The sequence below is a fragment of the Lepidochelys kempii genome, chromosome 2, assembly GCF_965140265.1.
Source record: "Lepidochelys kempii isolate rLepKem1 chromosome 2, rLepKem1.hap2, whole genome shotgun sequence".
Taxonomy (NCBI): Eukaryota; Metazoa; Chordata; order Testudines; family Cheloniidae; genus Lepidochelys; species Lepidochelys kempii.
In genome coordinates this window covers 64,925,987-64,945,089 of record NC_133257.1, presented here as the reverse complement: position 1 = coordinate 64,945,089, position 19,103 = coordinate 64,925,987, and the positions used below count along the sequence as shown (strand labels likewise).

The window sequence follows — 19,103 nt, the reverse complement described above, 5'->3', positions numbered from 1 at the left end:
TCACTTATAAAAAACCAACACCATGGCAATTCAGTCGTCTTGCTGCACACGCCAAAACAAACTCTTAGTTTCAGATCTCTCACAATATCAACTGCGTTTACAAACTTGGTAGATCAACAGAGCATAAAATATATGTTAAAGTATGTGCTCGTGTCTTGGTTTCGTTGTTTCAAGTTCTCCATTTCTCTTTAAGTATAAACTGGCAGAGCAACAGATATGCTGTAAGTATGTGATAGGAAGTCAGGAAGCTCCAAGTTGCTCCAAACAAGTTGCTCCAAAGTGAACTACACCATACCCCTTTAAAATTGACTTTAAGCCACCACTTCAGTTCCATCAGCCTTTTTACTATTATTCTGTTTAGAGCAATTTTTCTGAAAGCTAAATCTGCATTATATACCTTAATTTCACAACCACTTCTGGGCTATTCTGAACCATTTTTATGTACGTAAACAAGTACTTTTATATACTTAATGGGATATTTTAAATTACTGTGGTACAAGGATTGTTTAACTCATATCTTTTATACTAATAAAGCTCAGGTGTTTTTAAATTACACGGAACAACATGAACAGATTGTAGCAGACCAGCAAATCCAGAGTTAAAAGATTAATATTGCATATTTGACTTTTTCTCTATAAAAAAACATAAGATTGACTGGGTCACTCTAGTGCAACATATTTATGCAAGACATGCCTTTGGGTTTGTCTACATTACTTGCTGGATCGACAGGCAGCAATCGATCCAGCAGGGGTCAATTTATCGCATCTAGTGAAGACACTATAAATTGACCGCCGAGAGCTTTCCCGTCGACTCTGGTACTCCATTGGAGTGAGAAGTGTAGGTGGAGTCGACGGCGGAGTATCGCTGTTGACTTACTGCAGTGAAGACACCGTGGTAAGTAGATCTAAGTACGTCGACTTCAGCTACTCATGTAGCTGAAGTTCCGTAACTTACATCGATCCCCACCCCACCCCAGTGTAGACCAGGCCAAATGTCCTCAGAATATGCTCAGAGGACCAACATCTTTCAGAAAGAAGGTACACGATGATGAACAATCTTCTGTTGAGATGTTTCTTGTAAGTATCATTTCCTTGATTGAAACAGTACACACATTTTAGTTTCAGGCTCTTAAACGTGCCTTTATACAGTAACAACTGCATTGGATTTAGATGTTTGATTTTAATGAAATGTGTTTTGAGACACAATCCCAAGTACTAGATTACAGTGTGACTGATCTTTCACCATGTATGTGTATGTTTATTCCATTTAAAACTATATACATATTAGAATTCACAGAAAAACGTGAAGTAACAATTACAAAGAAACATGACAGTCTGAACTACATTAGAAGTTGTCATGAAGCTGCTTTCAAAGAACAGCATCTTAAGTAAGGTTCCAAGGCTGCAAAGTCTTACACACGTGCTTAACTTTATGCATGGGAATAGTCCCAATGAAATCAATGGAACTTCATGTGTGTATAATCTTTGTAAGATTGGGACATAAGAGGATTGTTTGGGGTTTTTGTGGCTTTTTGGGGGGGCATGGGAGCGTATGAGGGAGAGTTAATTCTGCCTTTTTTCCTCAATGCCACTCGATGCGTGCAACTTAAAAATACATACTTGTACATATTCTTAAATATAACTGCTCTGTTCACTTTGAAGACTTTTTTTATGGCAAGTGAAAAAAGTTATTTTTTATGTATACTGAGACATCTGTTCCAGTTTCCCAGTAGGAGAAAAAAAGCAATCTGAAGTAATTGATACTGTTAACTGTAATGTGGCAGTTCAGAGCTTGGAAGAGATAGAGGCATTAGAGAACGGTATGACACTCAAATCTCCACCTCCCTCCACCCAGATGTACAAGATATACCAGATATAAGAAAAATATAAGATGTTACCAGATATAAGAAAAATGTTGATGTACACACCCTCAATCCAGACACTGGAGGGACCCTAGATGTAATCTGCCAATAGAAGTACGTCCAGTACCTAATTACAAGAAAAGCGTTTCTCTATCAAATATTTATCTTCATTTCCAACAGATTACAGTGGAGTAAGAGATAAGAATATTAATATTGTTACTGAAACTTAAATTTAGGAGAAGTCTGGGCTTGTTATGCAAGAATAGATGTCCAGTCCCATTTCCAAAGAAGATTTAGAAAAAAAATTTTAGAGCTGTTCTGAGAGATTTCTATGTTCACTCCCACATTTTTGCTAATCTAAAATGTACCCTGATCAGTACACGGGTGTGTATATATACACTTTATATTTATATTTTCCCAGTATTTAGAAAGTAATTCAGTATGTCATTCCTCCTAATTGTGTCACATTGTACTGTAGTATTTGCCATTGTTTTTGTTTTCAAAAATATTGTTTCCTTCACAGCACTATATAAAGGTATTAAAGCACCATACAAATATTAAGCCTCAATACAACTAAGCATGCATATATGTACTGGATCAACTGAGAGACAGAAGTGAAGTAATTTATACAAGGTCACAGAACAGTTTATGGTAGAACCAGAACTGAGGTGTCAAATTCCAAAACCTTGCTAGGGACCACCAGCCACTATAGTCAGTGACCCTCAAGTATCATTTTCAGATTTTGTTCTAGTCTCTTGTAATTTTATTGTGCAATGATTCAGCATATAATCAATTCTATTTGTTTGTACAATAAAATCAGAATTTGTACAATAAGTATCTCTTATCATATACCAACTAGAAATTAAGTACAGATTTTGTAACACACTGAAATACACTATTTCTGAAGAAAGTTTGTAATACCCTATTTACCCCAATTAATAAGACTCTTGGATACTTCTCACTCTTCATTGCTGAAAATAAAACAATAAAATACCAATCCAAAAAGTGAGCTAATGTACAGAAGTAGAACATTTAGAATTATTGTAGGAATAAGCTATTCTATGAGTGGCTACAATACACAAGTCTGTTCTCTAACCCAGTCCAGCCAAAATACAAATAATGGTACAATGTTAGCTTCCTGAAATTTGATCAGCAAGCAACAACTCCCATTTAGACATCTCAGTAAGTGGCTAGATTTTCAAAAGCAGTAAGTGCCCAGAAGCTTCCATTGAGAAGGGAGCTGCTGGCTTCTGAGCACTTTTGAAAATCTGCCCCCAATTTTGGCTGCTGAATACTTTTGAAAATCTCACCCATAGTGACCTAACAAAGGTTTCAGACAAAACATGAAGCCAACACAACAGTAATTTAGCATAGTAATAGCAATACAAAGCAAACGGTCACAGGACCATTGAAAAACATTACAGCACTCAAAAGCATCAGACTGTGACAAATGTGTTTCTTGACACTATTTCTAGTTTGCATGTCTTCTAATGAAATGAGAATTAGTTTCTTACAACAGGAATTTTCAACACTTGCGTAATGTCCAGGTTGACCTCTAAATAATACATTAATAAACTTCTACATATGATCCACAATGTTTTTACACGCTTCACATATCTACAAGAAAAATGTAACTTTAATACAAAGCAAGAGACATATATTTAAAGGGTTAGATTGGTTTGATATTTTATGTAAAAAAGAAAAAAGTCAGATTTCAAAGCTATACCAACAATTTTTAATGTACAGGACTTGTGATCAAATACATTATGTACACATTTGAGCTCCACAGCAGATATATTTGTTGTGTGTTTACAAATGCAAGTACACACATAAGCAGTCTGCATAACTGTCACTCACACTAATGACTTTCAGAAAAATTGTTACTAATACACTAAATTATGTTACCAATACACTGAATTTTTCTCACCATCAAACTCCTATTTCTGTTTTTTCTTCTCATCTTCCTTTGCTGAATTTTCAGAAACTCCGGAAGGGATTTTAGTTATCTTTTTAGTTACTGTGTCTTTCCCTGCTTGAGAAGGGGTAACCTCCTTTTCAGTGGCTGATTTCTTCATAGTTTCATTGGGTTTCACATTTTTGTCTATTCCTGATTTTTCATTTTCCTTGCCTTTGTCTTTTTTAACCTTGTCAGAATCTTTCTTCAATTTAGCCACCTCAACAACTTTCTTAACCTTTTGGTCAGCAACTTTTCCTTCCATGGCCTTCTTTTTCTTTTCTACAACTTTGTTTTCCTTCTTCCTGGATGCTTCTCTCTCTCTTATTTTCTTGAGTGGTTCTTTAATTGCTTCTTTTACTTTTCAGATTTTCATTTAAAAAATGAAAAACGTTAATTAAGAGCACGTTTAGATCATTGAACACAATTTTGTGCAACTTATCTGCATAATTCAATGACAATTGCAGCTCCAAACCTGAATAATCTAAGATGACCACCCATATTATTTTTCCCCCATCTAATGCTGGCATAGCTAGCAGATTACTTTTTATTCTAATTAACCCATAACAAAATTAATGAAATATTTATGCAGAAAGAGATCTTGATGCCTAAAGATTTGTTAATTAGGACTGCAATTTAAAGCTATTAATACATTTATAAAACTAAACAAATTAGATCTGAGTTTAATACTGAAGTCTGAAATCATGGAGCAGATGCAGAAAATAAGCATCTTATATTAAACTGCTGTATTTTCAATTTCATCCACTAATAAAACTACTTTTCTATACCTGATACCGTTAATTTACTTTTACGGAACACTCAGACTTTTCAATTACTTTGTCTAACACCTCTTTGATCCTGGTACTTTGAATCTTACATGATAAAGCATTGTATTTGTAAGACTACCTTCTTTAAAACAAGATCTACTAATGATTTTTCAACCTCATAGATCAGCAAGGAAATTTACAGTAACTAATATCAATAGCATAACACTTTAGGGACACTGTCACCTTAGTTAGGCCAAAGATTACAAAAAAAATTAATTTGAATAGGAAAAAGTTTGAGACTACATCAACACTGTTAGTAAATTAAAACCAGAATAGGGAGTACTAGAAACTGATTGTAAAACAAACAAACAAACAAAAAAAAACAAAAAAACCCCAAACTGATCCGTCTAGTTTCATTGTACAATGAAACGCAAATGAACAGCATGAGGGGTAAATCTGATTTTAAAATCTTGGCATTTTAATCAATAGCATTAATATACATACATTTTTATTCTGATTTTTATCTTGACATTGTCCCTTTCATACTTAATTTGTCTTATTTATTTAAATTAGAATAGCTTAGGACTATGATGCAACATTCAGATAACATGCTAACAAAGCAGATCAACACAGCCTTCTCAACTACTGAAAGTACACACACAAAAAAAGATTATCAGTTATATTTTAAAAAGGGGAATACTACTGTAAGGTATTTGAAACTGGTAGAAATTTTCAAACGGGGAGGGAATGTTTAGGGGTGGCCAACCTGTGGCTCCAAAGCCACATGCGGCTCTTAGAGGTAATATGTGGCTCCTTGTATAGGCACCAACTCCGAGGCTGGAGCTACAAGTGCCAACTTTCCAATGTGCCAGGGGGTGCTCACTGCTCAACCCCTGGCTCTGCCACAGGCCCTGCCCCCACTCCACCCCTTCCTGCCCCCTTCTCTGAGCCTGCCATGCCATTGCTCCTTCTCCTTCCACCCTCACCCGAGCCTCCTGTATGCCACCAAACAGCTGATTGGGAGGTGTGGGGAGGCAGGGAGAGGTGTTGATCCATGGGACTGCCGGTGGATGGGAGGCACTGGGAGCGGGATGGGGGAACTAATGGGGGGCTGCTGACATATTACTGTGGCTCTTTGGCAATGTACATTGGTAAATTCTGGCTCCTTCTCAGGCTGGCCACCCCTGGTTTACACTAATGTTTGTCCTCAATTGTCATTAGGATTTAATATTTAATTTCCTTAACAATATGCAGAAAAGGTGATTCAGCAAAATAAACTTACTCTGATGCTATTTTCATACTTTGTGCAAAAAAAAATCATCTGTCAAAATACCTTTCCACTTCATACATAAACCTAGAAACTAGAAAAATGTTTTGCTTACTATGACGAGTTTAGCATAGAAAAAAGTAATTTACTTTCAACCCTGTTCACACCTACAAATAAAAGAAATTAGTCTGGTCCTCTTCCTATTAAAAGCAATAGTAATTTTTTACCTATGTAATTTAACAGAAGCAGATATTCAATTCTTACTCAGGAAAGTTTACCCTTAAAGCCTACCGGAAGTTTTGCCAGAGTAAATAATAGCGAAAGCTGTAATGTAGTGTATTACTAACTGATTACCTGTACCTTCTCATTACGTTTTCTGTATATGAAAAGAATATACTCTTTCAATTCATAAAACTTATAATTCAGCCACTATATATCCTCTCAACAGGTTCTCTACAGGATGTACAAAGACTAAAGGCATTTCATAACATTCCTTCACTACAATACCATACAATTCTTTAGGAAGAACCCAAACAGAACAAGTAATTAAATGGCTCATTTATTAATATTTTCAAAACAAGTTATTCCAAACACAATGCAAAACAAAAGCTATACATTTCAGCTGGCATGCAAGGATAAGAAAAAACAGTATTCATATGTGCATGAGAGCTTTCTCCAGTAGACATTTTTTCTAACAATCTTTCCACTGTAAATTAACAAAAAAATAATTTGGTACTCTAGCCTTAGAGGAAAAAATTATAACCAATGATGATGTAAAGTTTGTTACATTCAACAAACAGGCTGCCCAGTACAGAGTAGTAGATGCAATACATTCGCCGGGAATAATCTTTCTTCAAATTAGACTAGAATTGCAAACAACCCTAGAAACAACATCCAATTATAATAGGAACAACCACTAAACTCTACTTTAATTTCTAAACCACACTGAAGAATTACTGGATGAAATTCTATGGTTTATGTTCAGTAAATAACCAGACTATATGATCCTAATGGTCCCTCTTCTGCCCGAAGATCAATAAATCCCTTAAATATCTGAAAACAGTAAAGATGTCACCGAAGAGGATTAAGGACAAAGCAAAATCATGGCATATATTCAAAATGTATCTTTCTACATACACAGTATGAAATAACAAAGTTGTAAGTCATACTCAGCGAAATCATGCAAAAAACTTGCACAAAGTGTTTTTGAATAGATTTATAGTTAATTATATCCTGGATTAGGAAAGCACTCAAATTAGCTGCAGATGGATAAATGGAATTTGAAATTCTGACTGAGATAATTTGCAGGGTATTTGTTTGCTGCGTCTCCAACTGAAAAGACAACCATCACATCTAGCATTAGTAGCCAGAGTTCAATTACCTGGTTTGCAAATCTCATGCATTTCAGGCATTAGAAATTATTTGCACCAAACTCACTGACAAAAAGCATTAAGTACCTTTGGCCTTAGCTTTTCTCTTGTCTACCCCTCCTGGCTCCTCTCCTGATGTTTGTAAGATGGAAACAGGTTATAAACATATTTTGTGATATTCAATACATTAAGCAAACAACATACATAATTTACCAATCTAAAGCAACAACATTTCATTGGCTCTTTATGGTAGAGTTCCAGATTTCTTCCAAATGCCAACCATTTCTAAATATATTTTGAGTAATATATTTGTTAAAATAAGAACTCTTTACTGTACTTCCATTTGTTGGAGACAGCATGGATTGCAGGACTGGGCTCAAATTAGGGTAAGATGTTCATGGAACAGTTAAATGAGTCCCACAAATACCAAGCATAAGCAGACCCCTGCACCCATCACACAGACAGCAATAAAAGGAGAATTAGACCATTACCACCATGGTGATGGCAGCCTTCCCTACCGATGAGCAAGCTTACTTCAGTAGACATTGTGTAATCTGCTACGGCATAGCCAGCCAGTGAGATGAAGACCAAGTACAGTATGTGTCTGGGGCTATAGGTACTTTAACTGAAACAACTTTCAAACTACTAAACGTATCCACCAATCGATTATATGAATACTTTTGGCCTCTACAGTTAAACTGCGTACTTTGTGCTGAAAACTGACAAAAAAATGTCTTTATTGTACTGAAAAAGACTTTGAACTGCTGGCCCTGCAAACTTGACCTGAGATCTGAAAGCCAAACTGTGTTCTCGCCTCATGATTTATCAGTGATAAAATAGTTAAGGCCTACTTGGCTGGCAAAATTATACTTGTGTAACTTTACTGTCTCCAGCGAATAAACTTACAAGAACCAAATAAATCACTCAGTTGAAGCAAAAGGAGGAGTACTATTGAGCTGATGGAGATAGCAGAAGTAATAAAATGTATTCAGCAAACTTATGAAGCAAGTAGATATGAAAACACATTTTAAGCTGTTTAATAATTTAAAATGGTAAAAAAACCTGGTTATTTCAAAAGCTTTTTGCATAAATAAGAGAGTGATTTAATTAGGAAAAAAATGTACAGAACTTAATTGTACCTTTCTCCCAAAAGATCAGTAATTTAAAATTTTATTTCTAATTGAAATGTGCATACTCCATAGGGAGAGAGCTCAGCGAATACCCTGTTTGTATTTTATGGATGTTTCACTTGTTTATAAATACCCATAATTTGCTGCAATCCAACTCTTTTTATGTAGACAAAGAACAATCCTCAAGTTCTGAGCAAGTTCTTAATGCAGCCCTCAGCTGCGCAAATTTTACATTCCCCTCTATTTAGCAAGCCAACTAATAGTATTTCCAAATCAAAGCCATGTCTATCATTCTTGGTCACAGAATTCTACAATAAAATATCTCTAAACACTTAAAACAAGAACAAACATACTTTAAAATTACTACTCTATTTCGATCTGATTTGAATGCTTTACAACTTTTGGCATCAATATTAGTTTTGTTTTGTTAGAGAGAATTATTATGGTAAACAAATATGATTTCAACAAAACAAAACCCTTACCGCATATCAAGCAGTTAATGCCTCACATGGTTAACATTAACATATTATAGTTACACCTTTCTAGGAGAACGATGCAATAGCTGAAATCAAACCTATACCACACTGCTACATACATTCATACATACATAAACAAACAGCTAGCCACAAGAAAGATTTCAACCAAATCAGTAACTTTTCCTGAAAAGTTTGTTTTGTTTTGGCTGTACATACCACATTTTTTAGAAGATACTAAAATATAGTTTTCATAAATTTGAAGGCATATATTGTAAAAGTCAGTATTACTACCATTTCAATCATATGTGATAAACATATGTGACAAAGTCAGGCTGGATGGCTGCAGGAGGGTCTGGGAAAACAGATATGTTAGCCCTAGAATGCTAAAGGCCCTTTTTCCTACAAACTGGGAAACGGTTACTTCAGGTCAATTAGGGACACCTGAGTCCAATTAAGGGCTGCCTGAAACCTGTTTAAAAAAAAATATCTATTCTGGTGAGGAGAGGACAAACTGCTGCAAGGCTGGTGGCAGCATAGAGATAGGTTTCTCCAGTTGAGAGAGTGCGCTCCTCCCCAGAGGGGAGACACCCAAACCCAGTGCCTGTTTAGGGGCAGGACTGACACCCCAGGGCCAGCGACAGGACAACACCTGCCCCAGTGAGGGGGCCAGGGAAAGTTATTCCCCTTTAGAATCGGTGCGTTATAGACTTGTTTTCTTTTGTGTTTGGCCGAGGACCACTCCTCAGGCCTGCCCTGAGGCTTACTGGGAAGGCTCTGAGAAACAAACCCCAGAGAGGGAAGACAGACATGCTCCAGAGTGGGGCTGATTTACCCCAGGCCCTGTCCCTGCCAGAGGAGGGAGCGCTAAGTCCAGCGAGACAGAAAGGGTGCCTTGCCACACATACTATTTTCAAGTTTTATGACAGATTTGGAGACTTCTGCAAATCTTTTTACAAGCTGCTTACTAAATTATGTAAAAACAAATATTACTATAAATATAGTGTCTTTTCATAATGCCTAATGTTAGTCAACTTGGTACTACAAAACTCTACTTAACTGACACTAACTTTTAAAACATTACACACAAGGGATTCTTAAATTCTTATGCTTGTATCACACATTTTTTTTTTAATACAAAAGAAAATGTAGAATGAATCACACGAATAAAGCACCTCAAGCATTTCATCACTAGAGAAACAATACACAAGTACTATTAATTCAGAAACAACAACATTTAAAGACAAAGAATAGTTAGAGTATTTAAAACAAAATGAAACTTCTAAAGGATATCATTTTAAAGATGTTCGCACTTTATATTCTGATGTACAATACCTTCTTGGAAACTTCCAAGTTTCACTCTTTAAAAATAAATAATTAAAAAACAATTTACTTCTCATGTTTTATTTGACAAAATGTTCATTTTTTTCTAAACATTTAAACTAACATGACTGAATACACTTATGAAGTGCCTTTGAGAGTCAGTTTCATTAAATTGAGGTCAGTATAGATCTGAAGAGAACTGCTGTAGCAGTGTTTGTTGTTTTGTATTTCAAGGATTTTTTCTTTTTTTTTTTGGTAGGGTCTACTAAACCAGTGGTTATTCAAAAATAAATAAATAATTAAGGATGGTAATTTTCTCTCTCTTTTTTTTTAAAAAATGCACATAAAAATGCTCATAAAATGTCACCGATTTTTAAGCAGAACTCCCAGTTGATGGGGATTTCTGTTTGAATACTGACAGCATGATTTGGTCCTATACATTTAGAATCCAGAGGACATTCCCCCATCAGTTTACAACTCTTAGGTGGATTTTTTTTTTTTTTAAGAAGGTAAAATGTAAATATTTCTGAGCGAGTTTCTAACAAAAGAAAGTCCTGTTTTCCCAGGAGTCACAATGCTGAACTTAATAATTAGCGATATTAAAGCTTTAGTACAGTTTAATGAAATTTTAAGAGTTAAATTATCTCAAATCCATTACTGACATTGACATTATTTATTACTATCCTTGTTCTACAAAGGTAAAGCACATTTACTAGAACTGTAAGTAAACATCAAAGGCTACACTTTAATACTTAGAAATAAGTTTTGTAGTTCACATTCAGTCTGAACATATTTGTTGCCATACCCCAGAAAGTTCCAGACACATCAGGGTAGCAGAAAGAAAAAAGAGTTTCATGTCAGTCCACCACCAAGTAGTTTCCCAAACTAACCATCTTTAGCTTGCATACAAAAAGTTTCTCTCTAACAGAAGATTAACAAAGGAAGATATTTAAATTGTGGAACTAAGAACGCAAAAAGTAAGTTTCCAAGCAAGAAGTTAATCTTTATATTATAAATCCACCGATCTTGATCTCTGAATTTTACACATCTATCTATACTCCACACAAGAACCACAAGAGAAAACTAATTTATGTTTTTTTTTTATCTTGTTCATATCATTTATTTTACTTCTGCAATTTACTATATTGGAATTGTATGGCCTTCTGCTCAACCAAAATAGTTTGCTTATAAAAGGCTACCACCTACCTTAAGTTGGATTCTATTTGCTACCAAGTTTCACATGTCCTTCAGGTAAACAGGCAAATCAGAGCTTGGAAAGATGTTCTTCCCACACTCTCAAATGAAAGACAGCTTTGTAGTTTACACAGCTAGCATAACAGAGGATTGCAGGAACTGCTGTCAAGTCATTCAGAGTAAGCTTCTCTCAAGACTCTCTTGCTTGCCTGTTCACCTAACCATGAAAGGAAGAACTGAGTCGTAGCCATGGTACATCTGATCAGGGTTTCTGAGCTGAAGGATGTTGACCTAAAAATCTATTAAAACACTTCCCGCAATTGTACGGATCCCAAGAATATCTGGGACGGAATGTATGTTATTAGAGAACATTCATAGCTCAGATTATCTATCTTCTCTCTGAATAGAAAGAATTGGGCTTTAAAAATTGGCTTTTCTTTGTGAAGATAAATCACAGATGTATGAGTATTGCATCTTGTTTGCCAAGTAGAAACAAAGTCCAAGAAGTAAGTCTTTTCTCTTTGTTAGCCTCATCAGAGTGGAACCGTTCATAAGTGCAACACAACTGTGAAAACTGATTGAAAAACCCCTTGGTAGTGGTGCAGCAGCATGAAATGCATTAATTTCTACAGAAAACTACCTTGATGGATGGCTATGGAGTTGGGAAACACATCAGTGCAGACTGACTGAACCACACTGACAGACTTTTTGATCTCAAAGTATTAAGCAAAAAACGTTTTAAAAATGGATTTGTTCTATCCTACCATTTTTACTAACCGAAGCTGCAATTAAAATGTTCCCTAATCATTCAATGCCTTTCCCTTCCTTTCCAACCCCCACATGTAACCTAAATGAATAATTCACAAAATTTTAATTTCTTCTAAGGTAAGTCACTGGAGACTAACTAATGATACAAAATTATGAAATGTTACTTAAGAATGAGCGGTCCTATAACCAACTGCCCTTGAAAAAGTTTAAGAGTGAAAATTTGAAAGGTACTTTTTTTAAAAAGCTCCAAAATATATGCAACAGTAATCTCAAAAGATATATAAACATTTCTTAGTTCATTTTATTCAACTTTAATATAACTGATTCCAGACATTCTAAACATGGTCTCTTAAAAAAAAATTGCTTACACTTTCACATTAAATACTGTTGAAGGTGTCACAGAAATCAGGGGTTCAGCCTTTCAATATATTATCAGCCATTACAATTTTTGTGGGTGGAACAAAACTATAACTTTTATGTAACTCATTTTTATTAGTATCACAGAAAAGCAAGCAAAAGCTTATGCAGAAAGATTAAGGACTTCCCAGCATCCACCATCTCAGATCACTAAATAGTATTTTTAATAAGCTGATCAGAAGTTAAGTTTTTTTTAACAGTGCTCCTCCTAACCATTGTGTAGAAAACAAAAATGATAAATCACAGAATTAACCTGATTTTCTCTTCTAGAATAAAATTATAGAAGATTGCACAAGTTAGAAGAATCGTATTTCATATTTACAATTAAGATTTCTGTTTGAAACCTCATAACCAGTCATTTTCAGATCCAACCCATTCAACTGAGGGTCAGCAAGCCTAGTTTTTGAAGTTATTTAGCCCCAACTCTTTTCTGAGCTCTCTGGAAAACCTAACAATTTTACAAATGCAATTTGTCATATAATATCTTGTTTGTAGGTTGTGGACTTGAATTCTGATAACTGTTTGCAATTTTGAATGTTATGAAATTTTCCATCTATGGAAAGCATAAGGGAGCAGAACAGAGAAGGGCATCCAGAAATATTGTTCATAAAAATTCTGGAGAGGTGAAGAGAATCATTAACTGCAGCTTTTTTAAAGCAATAGGACACTTATTTGATGCAACTCCATGCACCTTATTAAAAATAACCTTTTGAGAAAGATGAAGACCATCATAAATGTATCCCAAGGGAAAATATTTAGTCATAAATCTTCACAGTAAAATTAATAACATGGTATAGGATGTGAGTTCAGTTCATGTCACATTAACAAGATCTCACAGAACAGTATTCTTTCATTTAGGACTACAAAATAAACTGAGAATTTATTATTTATGCGGCATATACGTGCCATTAAAATATGTATTATCACTTAACTTCAACTGTTACATGTAACCCGGCTCTCTTCTCTGAACGTATTTTAGATTGCATCAATGTATTATGTGGAAGTAAATGAAATTTTGCACATTTTACACATTTCTTTGGCTTTTGTGATTTTAATATTCCAAATGCATTTAAAAAATGAATTAAGTCACAAAGGATAATCATATGTTTGGCTTTTCCTGGACAAAGCCTCTTTTTTTGAGTCTCTTTTCTCTGTCCAAGGGGGACTTTATAAACAGGAAGTGTCCTAGATTTTTGCAGAGCACACAAGCTGCAGCTCAGAAAGACCCCCAACTGGTCTGCTTTCCAATTGATCCGTACCCTGCAGCTAACTGGTCTATTTTCCTGCAAGCCCCAGCCGCTAGATCCCATCCATCCAGGTCCTGGATCTCATCCCTGGGCAAGAGGGCCCACAGGAAGGCACTGACTGATGGCTGTCGCTGCATCCTGAGCTTGGGCCAGCCACTCTGCCACAGTGACAGACAACAACACTGCTCCCTGCCCCCCATCCCCTCCAGTGAGTACCCCTGCTACAGCTACCCCCTCCAGCATTCCCAACTGTCCTCCCTTCTCAGCTCCCCCTTCTGCCCTCTCCTCCCCCCAGGTCCCTCCTTCTGCAGTGTCCTCTTTTTGGGAACCTGAAATATGCTAACCTTAAGTTTAGGCTTTAACCCACCATTTTGTTACATGGGCATTTCAGAACAAACTATGTAAGGCTCAAGCATATTGTTTGTACTTAGACATGATGGAATTGAGTTTCAGTTCTAACTATTCGCTTGCTTACTTGAATATAACTGTAGGCCTGACTTGACATAAGTAACTTGCAGTATTTCTTAATGGGCATGACTAGGAAGGTGAATGGAAGGTTAGACTGTAAATAGGGGCTTAACAAGCAGTACGTTGAAGTCATGATGTCTACGCTAGCTAAGATAAGCCAGAACACCCCAATGCTGGGGACAATGGACAAGATAAACACAGAATGTAAAAATCAGGTTCTATATGAGCAGCACATGGAAAGAGCAGGCTGTAAAGGGAGAGATTCCTGAAAAGTAATCAAGCCAATTCAAAAACATGTGATGCAATGTCATAAACATATATGTAAATGTATATAAAGGAAGAGGTTTTCTGTGTAACTTTGGATATGTGGTACGCCCTATACCCAGCCCCTACGCTTGAGTCTGATCTACTCAGCGTAGCTTTGCTGTACACCAAATAAAGGAACCTGAGTGATGAAATGTGGAGTCGAACTGAGTTTCTGAAGAACCAGATGAAGTATTCTCCCAAAACTAGAGAAGATGTTCTGGATAAGCTGCATGGAAAAGGTCTCGGAGGGAATCCCAACAATAAACAAACATTTAATTTTTAAAAAACACTGAAGTAAAAGTAAAACTCACTAAACTTGTATTAGGACCTCCAAGACCGAAGTCCCTCGCATCGTTAGATAACCATTAACATATTTCAGTGCAACGAAACAAGTTTTATCATAGACTTTAAGAGTAGGATTTCACAACTGCTCAGCATTGACTTAACACTGCTCCCACTGATGTCAATGGGATTTTAGGGTACATCTACACCTGTGTAATTGTAGTGCAGTTAGGAATACCCACACTTGCTGTAATCAGGCCCGTGCATGACAGTAGTGGAGATGTGGTGACTTCAGTATTGGCTATGTCCCATAAGAAGCCAACTGAGGACTCTGGATATGTTCTCTGGTTGCTAACCCACACAGAAGTCTGCACCACCACATCTTCTTCACTACTCACACAGGCTAAATTACAGTTAATGCAGATATGCCTTCCCATGCTACAGTCACACCTTAATTCACCGTATAGACACAGTGTTAACTTCAACAGGAACAGAGTTTAAGCCAATAAAGGAGCACTTTTAAAAATCCCATTCTAGAGACTGAAAAGCTCTAGTAGGTCATATAGTCTACCCCCCTGTCTGTTTTCTAAAGTATTTTCTACTGCTCTAATTTTGTTTTAAGCGTCCTCAGCTTCCACCATTTTGCTTGGAAAACGCCCTTATATTCTTAATATGTCTTATTGCTTATAAATGTTCATGACACTCAACCAAACGTTTCCCTCCCTTCATTTTATCTTGTTTCTTTGAGTTATACCCTACTCTAAGTAATTATTGCCCTTTCTGGGTGTTTCCAGTTCCCTAATATTTCAAGACAAATTCCGTACCTCATTCTGCAATTTACTTGCAGTTCAAGATGCCACCTACACTTAATTTCATTAGTTTCATTTTGAATTATGTATCAGTGCTGTCCGAGCTACAACACTATTTATATATCTTTAAAACGGCCGTGTCAATTCAAAATCCATTTAAAATAAAGCACATTAAGTTTCAGCCTGGATATGACAAATTAAAACCCTGAGATACGAGTTTCATAACAGAATTTTTTTTACAAAAACGTAAGCATAGCAAAGTTAATAGGCATCATTAATAAAATGCTTATGGTATTTTCAACATTAAAATATCAAAGAATTAATTATATGAATATACCATATTTGTAAATTTAAGGTGAGATCTCAGTTCAAGGTTTCTGAACTAGATAAGAACTGAAGCTGATTGAACACCACTGAAAACCTGTCTATCTACAGCAGTTACCTTCACTATCAACAAATCCATATATGCCAAAATAGACTTTGGAAACATACATTAAACAATTTAACAGATTAACCCTTGCAAAAATCGAATCAGGTTTGTTGAATTTCGCAAGAAATAGAAGACATTAAATTCTATTTTGTGTGGAGTAATCTTTAATATATTTCATCATTACATAAGAAATACATATTCACAATTTCCCACTTTCATAAAATGCTCACTAAAAAAACCCCTTGAAAACAGATCAGAGCAGCCCTTAGGGTGTGATTATTATACAAAAAATTTGACTGAAAGCTTTCTTTCAAATTAGATAAACATATTGACATGCTCTTTCCTGAATACGATATGTTAACTAACCTAGAACAAAATAATTTTTACACATTTTACAAGCACTATACAGTGCTTCTAATTAAATGGGTAAAAAGCATGTATCTGAGAAATCAGTGAATCACAAAATTAATTTTAAATTTAAGGTATGAATAATTTATCATATGGTATTTCATAAGAGCACTCATTTTTATAATAGCTATATTAGTAAGGATTAACATATAAATATATATTTACATAACATATTAATCATGCCAGAATATCTTGTAATCAAGCCTATTACAAAATGCGTCAATTAATGATCGTTAGAAAGACAAATGTTTATAAGGGGTAACAGTACAGCTTACTATAGTTAGTTTGCCAACTTTAGTGCACAAAATGCACAAATTGAAGCAAAACCATACAGAAGCCAGCTACATAACTGCAGATACTTTTTATTTAGTTATTTTATCCTAGGCATAATTACACATTTGTGTAAATGTTAATCTCCTGGTCACAAAATGGAGAAAGTCACTGAAAGGCTTTTCAAGTAGTGAAACTATATCACCTGGCTGGCTGATTTTAGCTCATATTTAGAATGTTCATTCAGAGTTTGGTTTGTTTTTTTAAATCCACCCACTGCCAGAAAGCCCTGTCATATTAAGATTGATGATTGCATGGACATTTTCACAAGCCAATAAAATTAGCCCCTGAATGAGTCACTGGTTCTGTAAATCCACAATAACGCAAGTCTTTTTTCCCTGAACCCCTTCATTCTGTGACGTACCATCAACATCATCTGCAGCTTCGCTCTCTTCTTCTTCTAGTATTTCAAAAGGAGTCATTACATCATAGAGAAATGAGAGGAAGCCATAAAACCAATCAGAACTTTCCTCTGCTAAAATATTAAGGACTTCCTCAAGGGAATCAATATTTTCATTACTGCCATCTTTGGTCAAGCCTACACAAGAATAGAGGAAAGAGAGAGAGAAAAAAAGGAGAGCAGTTAGGTGGAAAAAGGAAACTGAAGAAGAAGGATCTATGAAAGACATCTCATGTCACAGACAGCAGTCTTTACAGGAATGCTAATTAGAAATAGAAGAGAGGTTACAAAAAGTGTCACTCTGCAAAGAAGTAGAGATTCAAATTTGGACAATACATGCACCATGTCAATGCTTCAGGCAACAAGGCAAATCTGGTTCCTCTTTCACACCTTCCTCCCTGTAAACAAACTGAATAATGTTCATATTCATCTTGTCTCTTGTGGCACTTAATATTAAAAGGCAGGAGCAGTCTCAGGAAAAAAAACAGTTACCTAACTTTCGTGCTTCAAGATGTGTTGCTCATTTCCATTCCATGTTAGGTATGTGCACACTCATGTGCGCAGCTGCCCGAGATTTTTCCCCTAATGGTATCCATAGGGCTGGCCGTAGTGCCCCCTGGAGCCCCACGCTCATTCGCCGGTATAAGGCGCCTCTCAGTTCCTTCTTGCGGCAACTCTGACAGAGGGGTGGGGTGGGTTGTCATGGAACGGACATGAGCAACACATCTCAAAAAACAACACATACAAACGGTATGTAACCTTTTTTTCTTCTTTGAGTGCTTGCTCATGTTGATTCCATGTTAGGAGACCCATAAGCAGTATCCCTGAAGGTGGTCTTGGAGTTCACAGGCATGCTGATTGTAACACTGCTTTCCCAAAGTGTGCGTTGTCCCAGGCCTGCTGGGTGATAGCATAGTGGGAAGCAAAGGTATGAACAGATGATCATGTCACAGCTCTGGAGACGTCTGGGATCAGAACTTGTGCGAGGAAGACCGCTGACAAATCCTGAACTCTCACGGAATAGGCCGTCAAGATGGTCGGCAGCGGAAGCTTTGCCTACTCATAGCAAAACCTGATGCAGGCAGTTATCCAGGACAAGATTCTTTGGGATGTTATGGGCAGACTTTTTATCCTGTCCACCTCTGCCACAAATAGCTGTGCTGACTTGCGAAAGGGTCTAGTCCTTTCAATGTAGAAGGCCAGGGCATGCCTAACACATGCAGACCATGTTCCTCATCCAAACTGTGGGGCTTCGGGAATAAGATAGGCAGAAAATGTCCTGGCTGTAGTGGAACGGTGACACCACCTTTGGCAAGAAGGCCAAATGGGGGTGCAGCTGGACCTTGTAGTTGAAGAACATTGTGTAAGGGGGTTCTGAAGTCAGGGCTCTGATTTCAGAGACCCTTCCAGCTGACATAATTGCCACTAGGAAGGCCATGTTCCAGGAGAGCAGCAGCGAACAAGAAGCCAATGGCTCAAAGTGAAGCTGTGTGAGCCTGGACAGAACCAGATTTAGGTCCCACGGGGGACTGGGACGTGGACCTGTGGATATAGTTTCTCTAAGCCCTTGAGGAACAAGACTGTCATCTCATAAGAGAATACTGACCTGCCCTGGACTGGAGAATGGAAGGTTGAAATGGCCACCAAAGTAGACCCTGACCAAGGACAGAGCCAGACCATGGTGATTCAGGAGGAACAGGTAGTCCAAGATGGTCTATAGAGAGGTCTATATCAGGGCAAGACTCTGATCAGGAGCCCAACAGATGAAGTGAAACCAGGTATTATAGGGATAACAGAAACATGCTGGAATAGTAGTCATGACTGGACTACAGGTATTGAAGGGTATGTGCTGTTTAGAAAAGACCGAAATAAAGGTGAAGGTGGTGGAGTAGCATTGTA

The 19,103-nt window shown here is 36.6% G+C and overlaps 1 protein-coding gene across 13 annotated transcripts in view; it reads right to left on the bottom strand.

Moving 5' to 3' along the window:
* Positions 1-19,103, bottom strand: part of ASPH (aspartate beta-hydroxylase) — a 207,705-nt gene that overhangs the window by 132,634 nt on the left and 55,968 nt on the right. Inside the window, exon 5 of one of the 13 annotated variants that reach the window (XM_073331044.1) lies at positions 15,226-17,342. The exons of the other annotated variants lie outside the window; for them this stretch is intronic. Coding sequence (XP_073187145.1) covers positions 17,101-17,342 — 242 coding nt within the window. The 3' untranslated portion in view covers positions 15,226-17,100. Of the gene's footprint in view, positions 1-15,225; positions 17,343-19,103 lie in introns of those variants that run through there. 13 annotated transcript variants of the gene reach the window in all.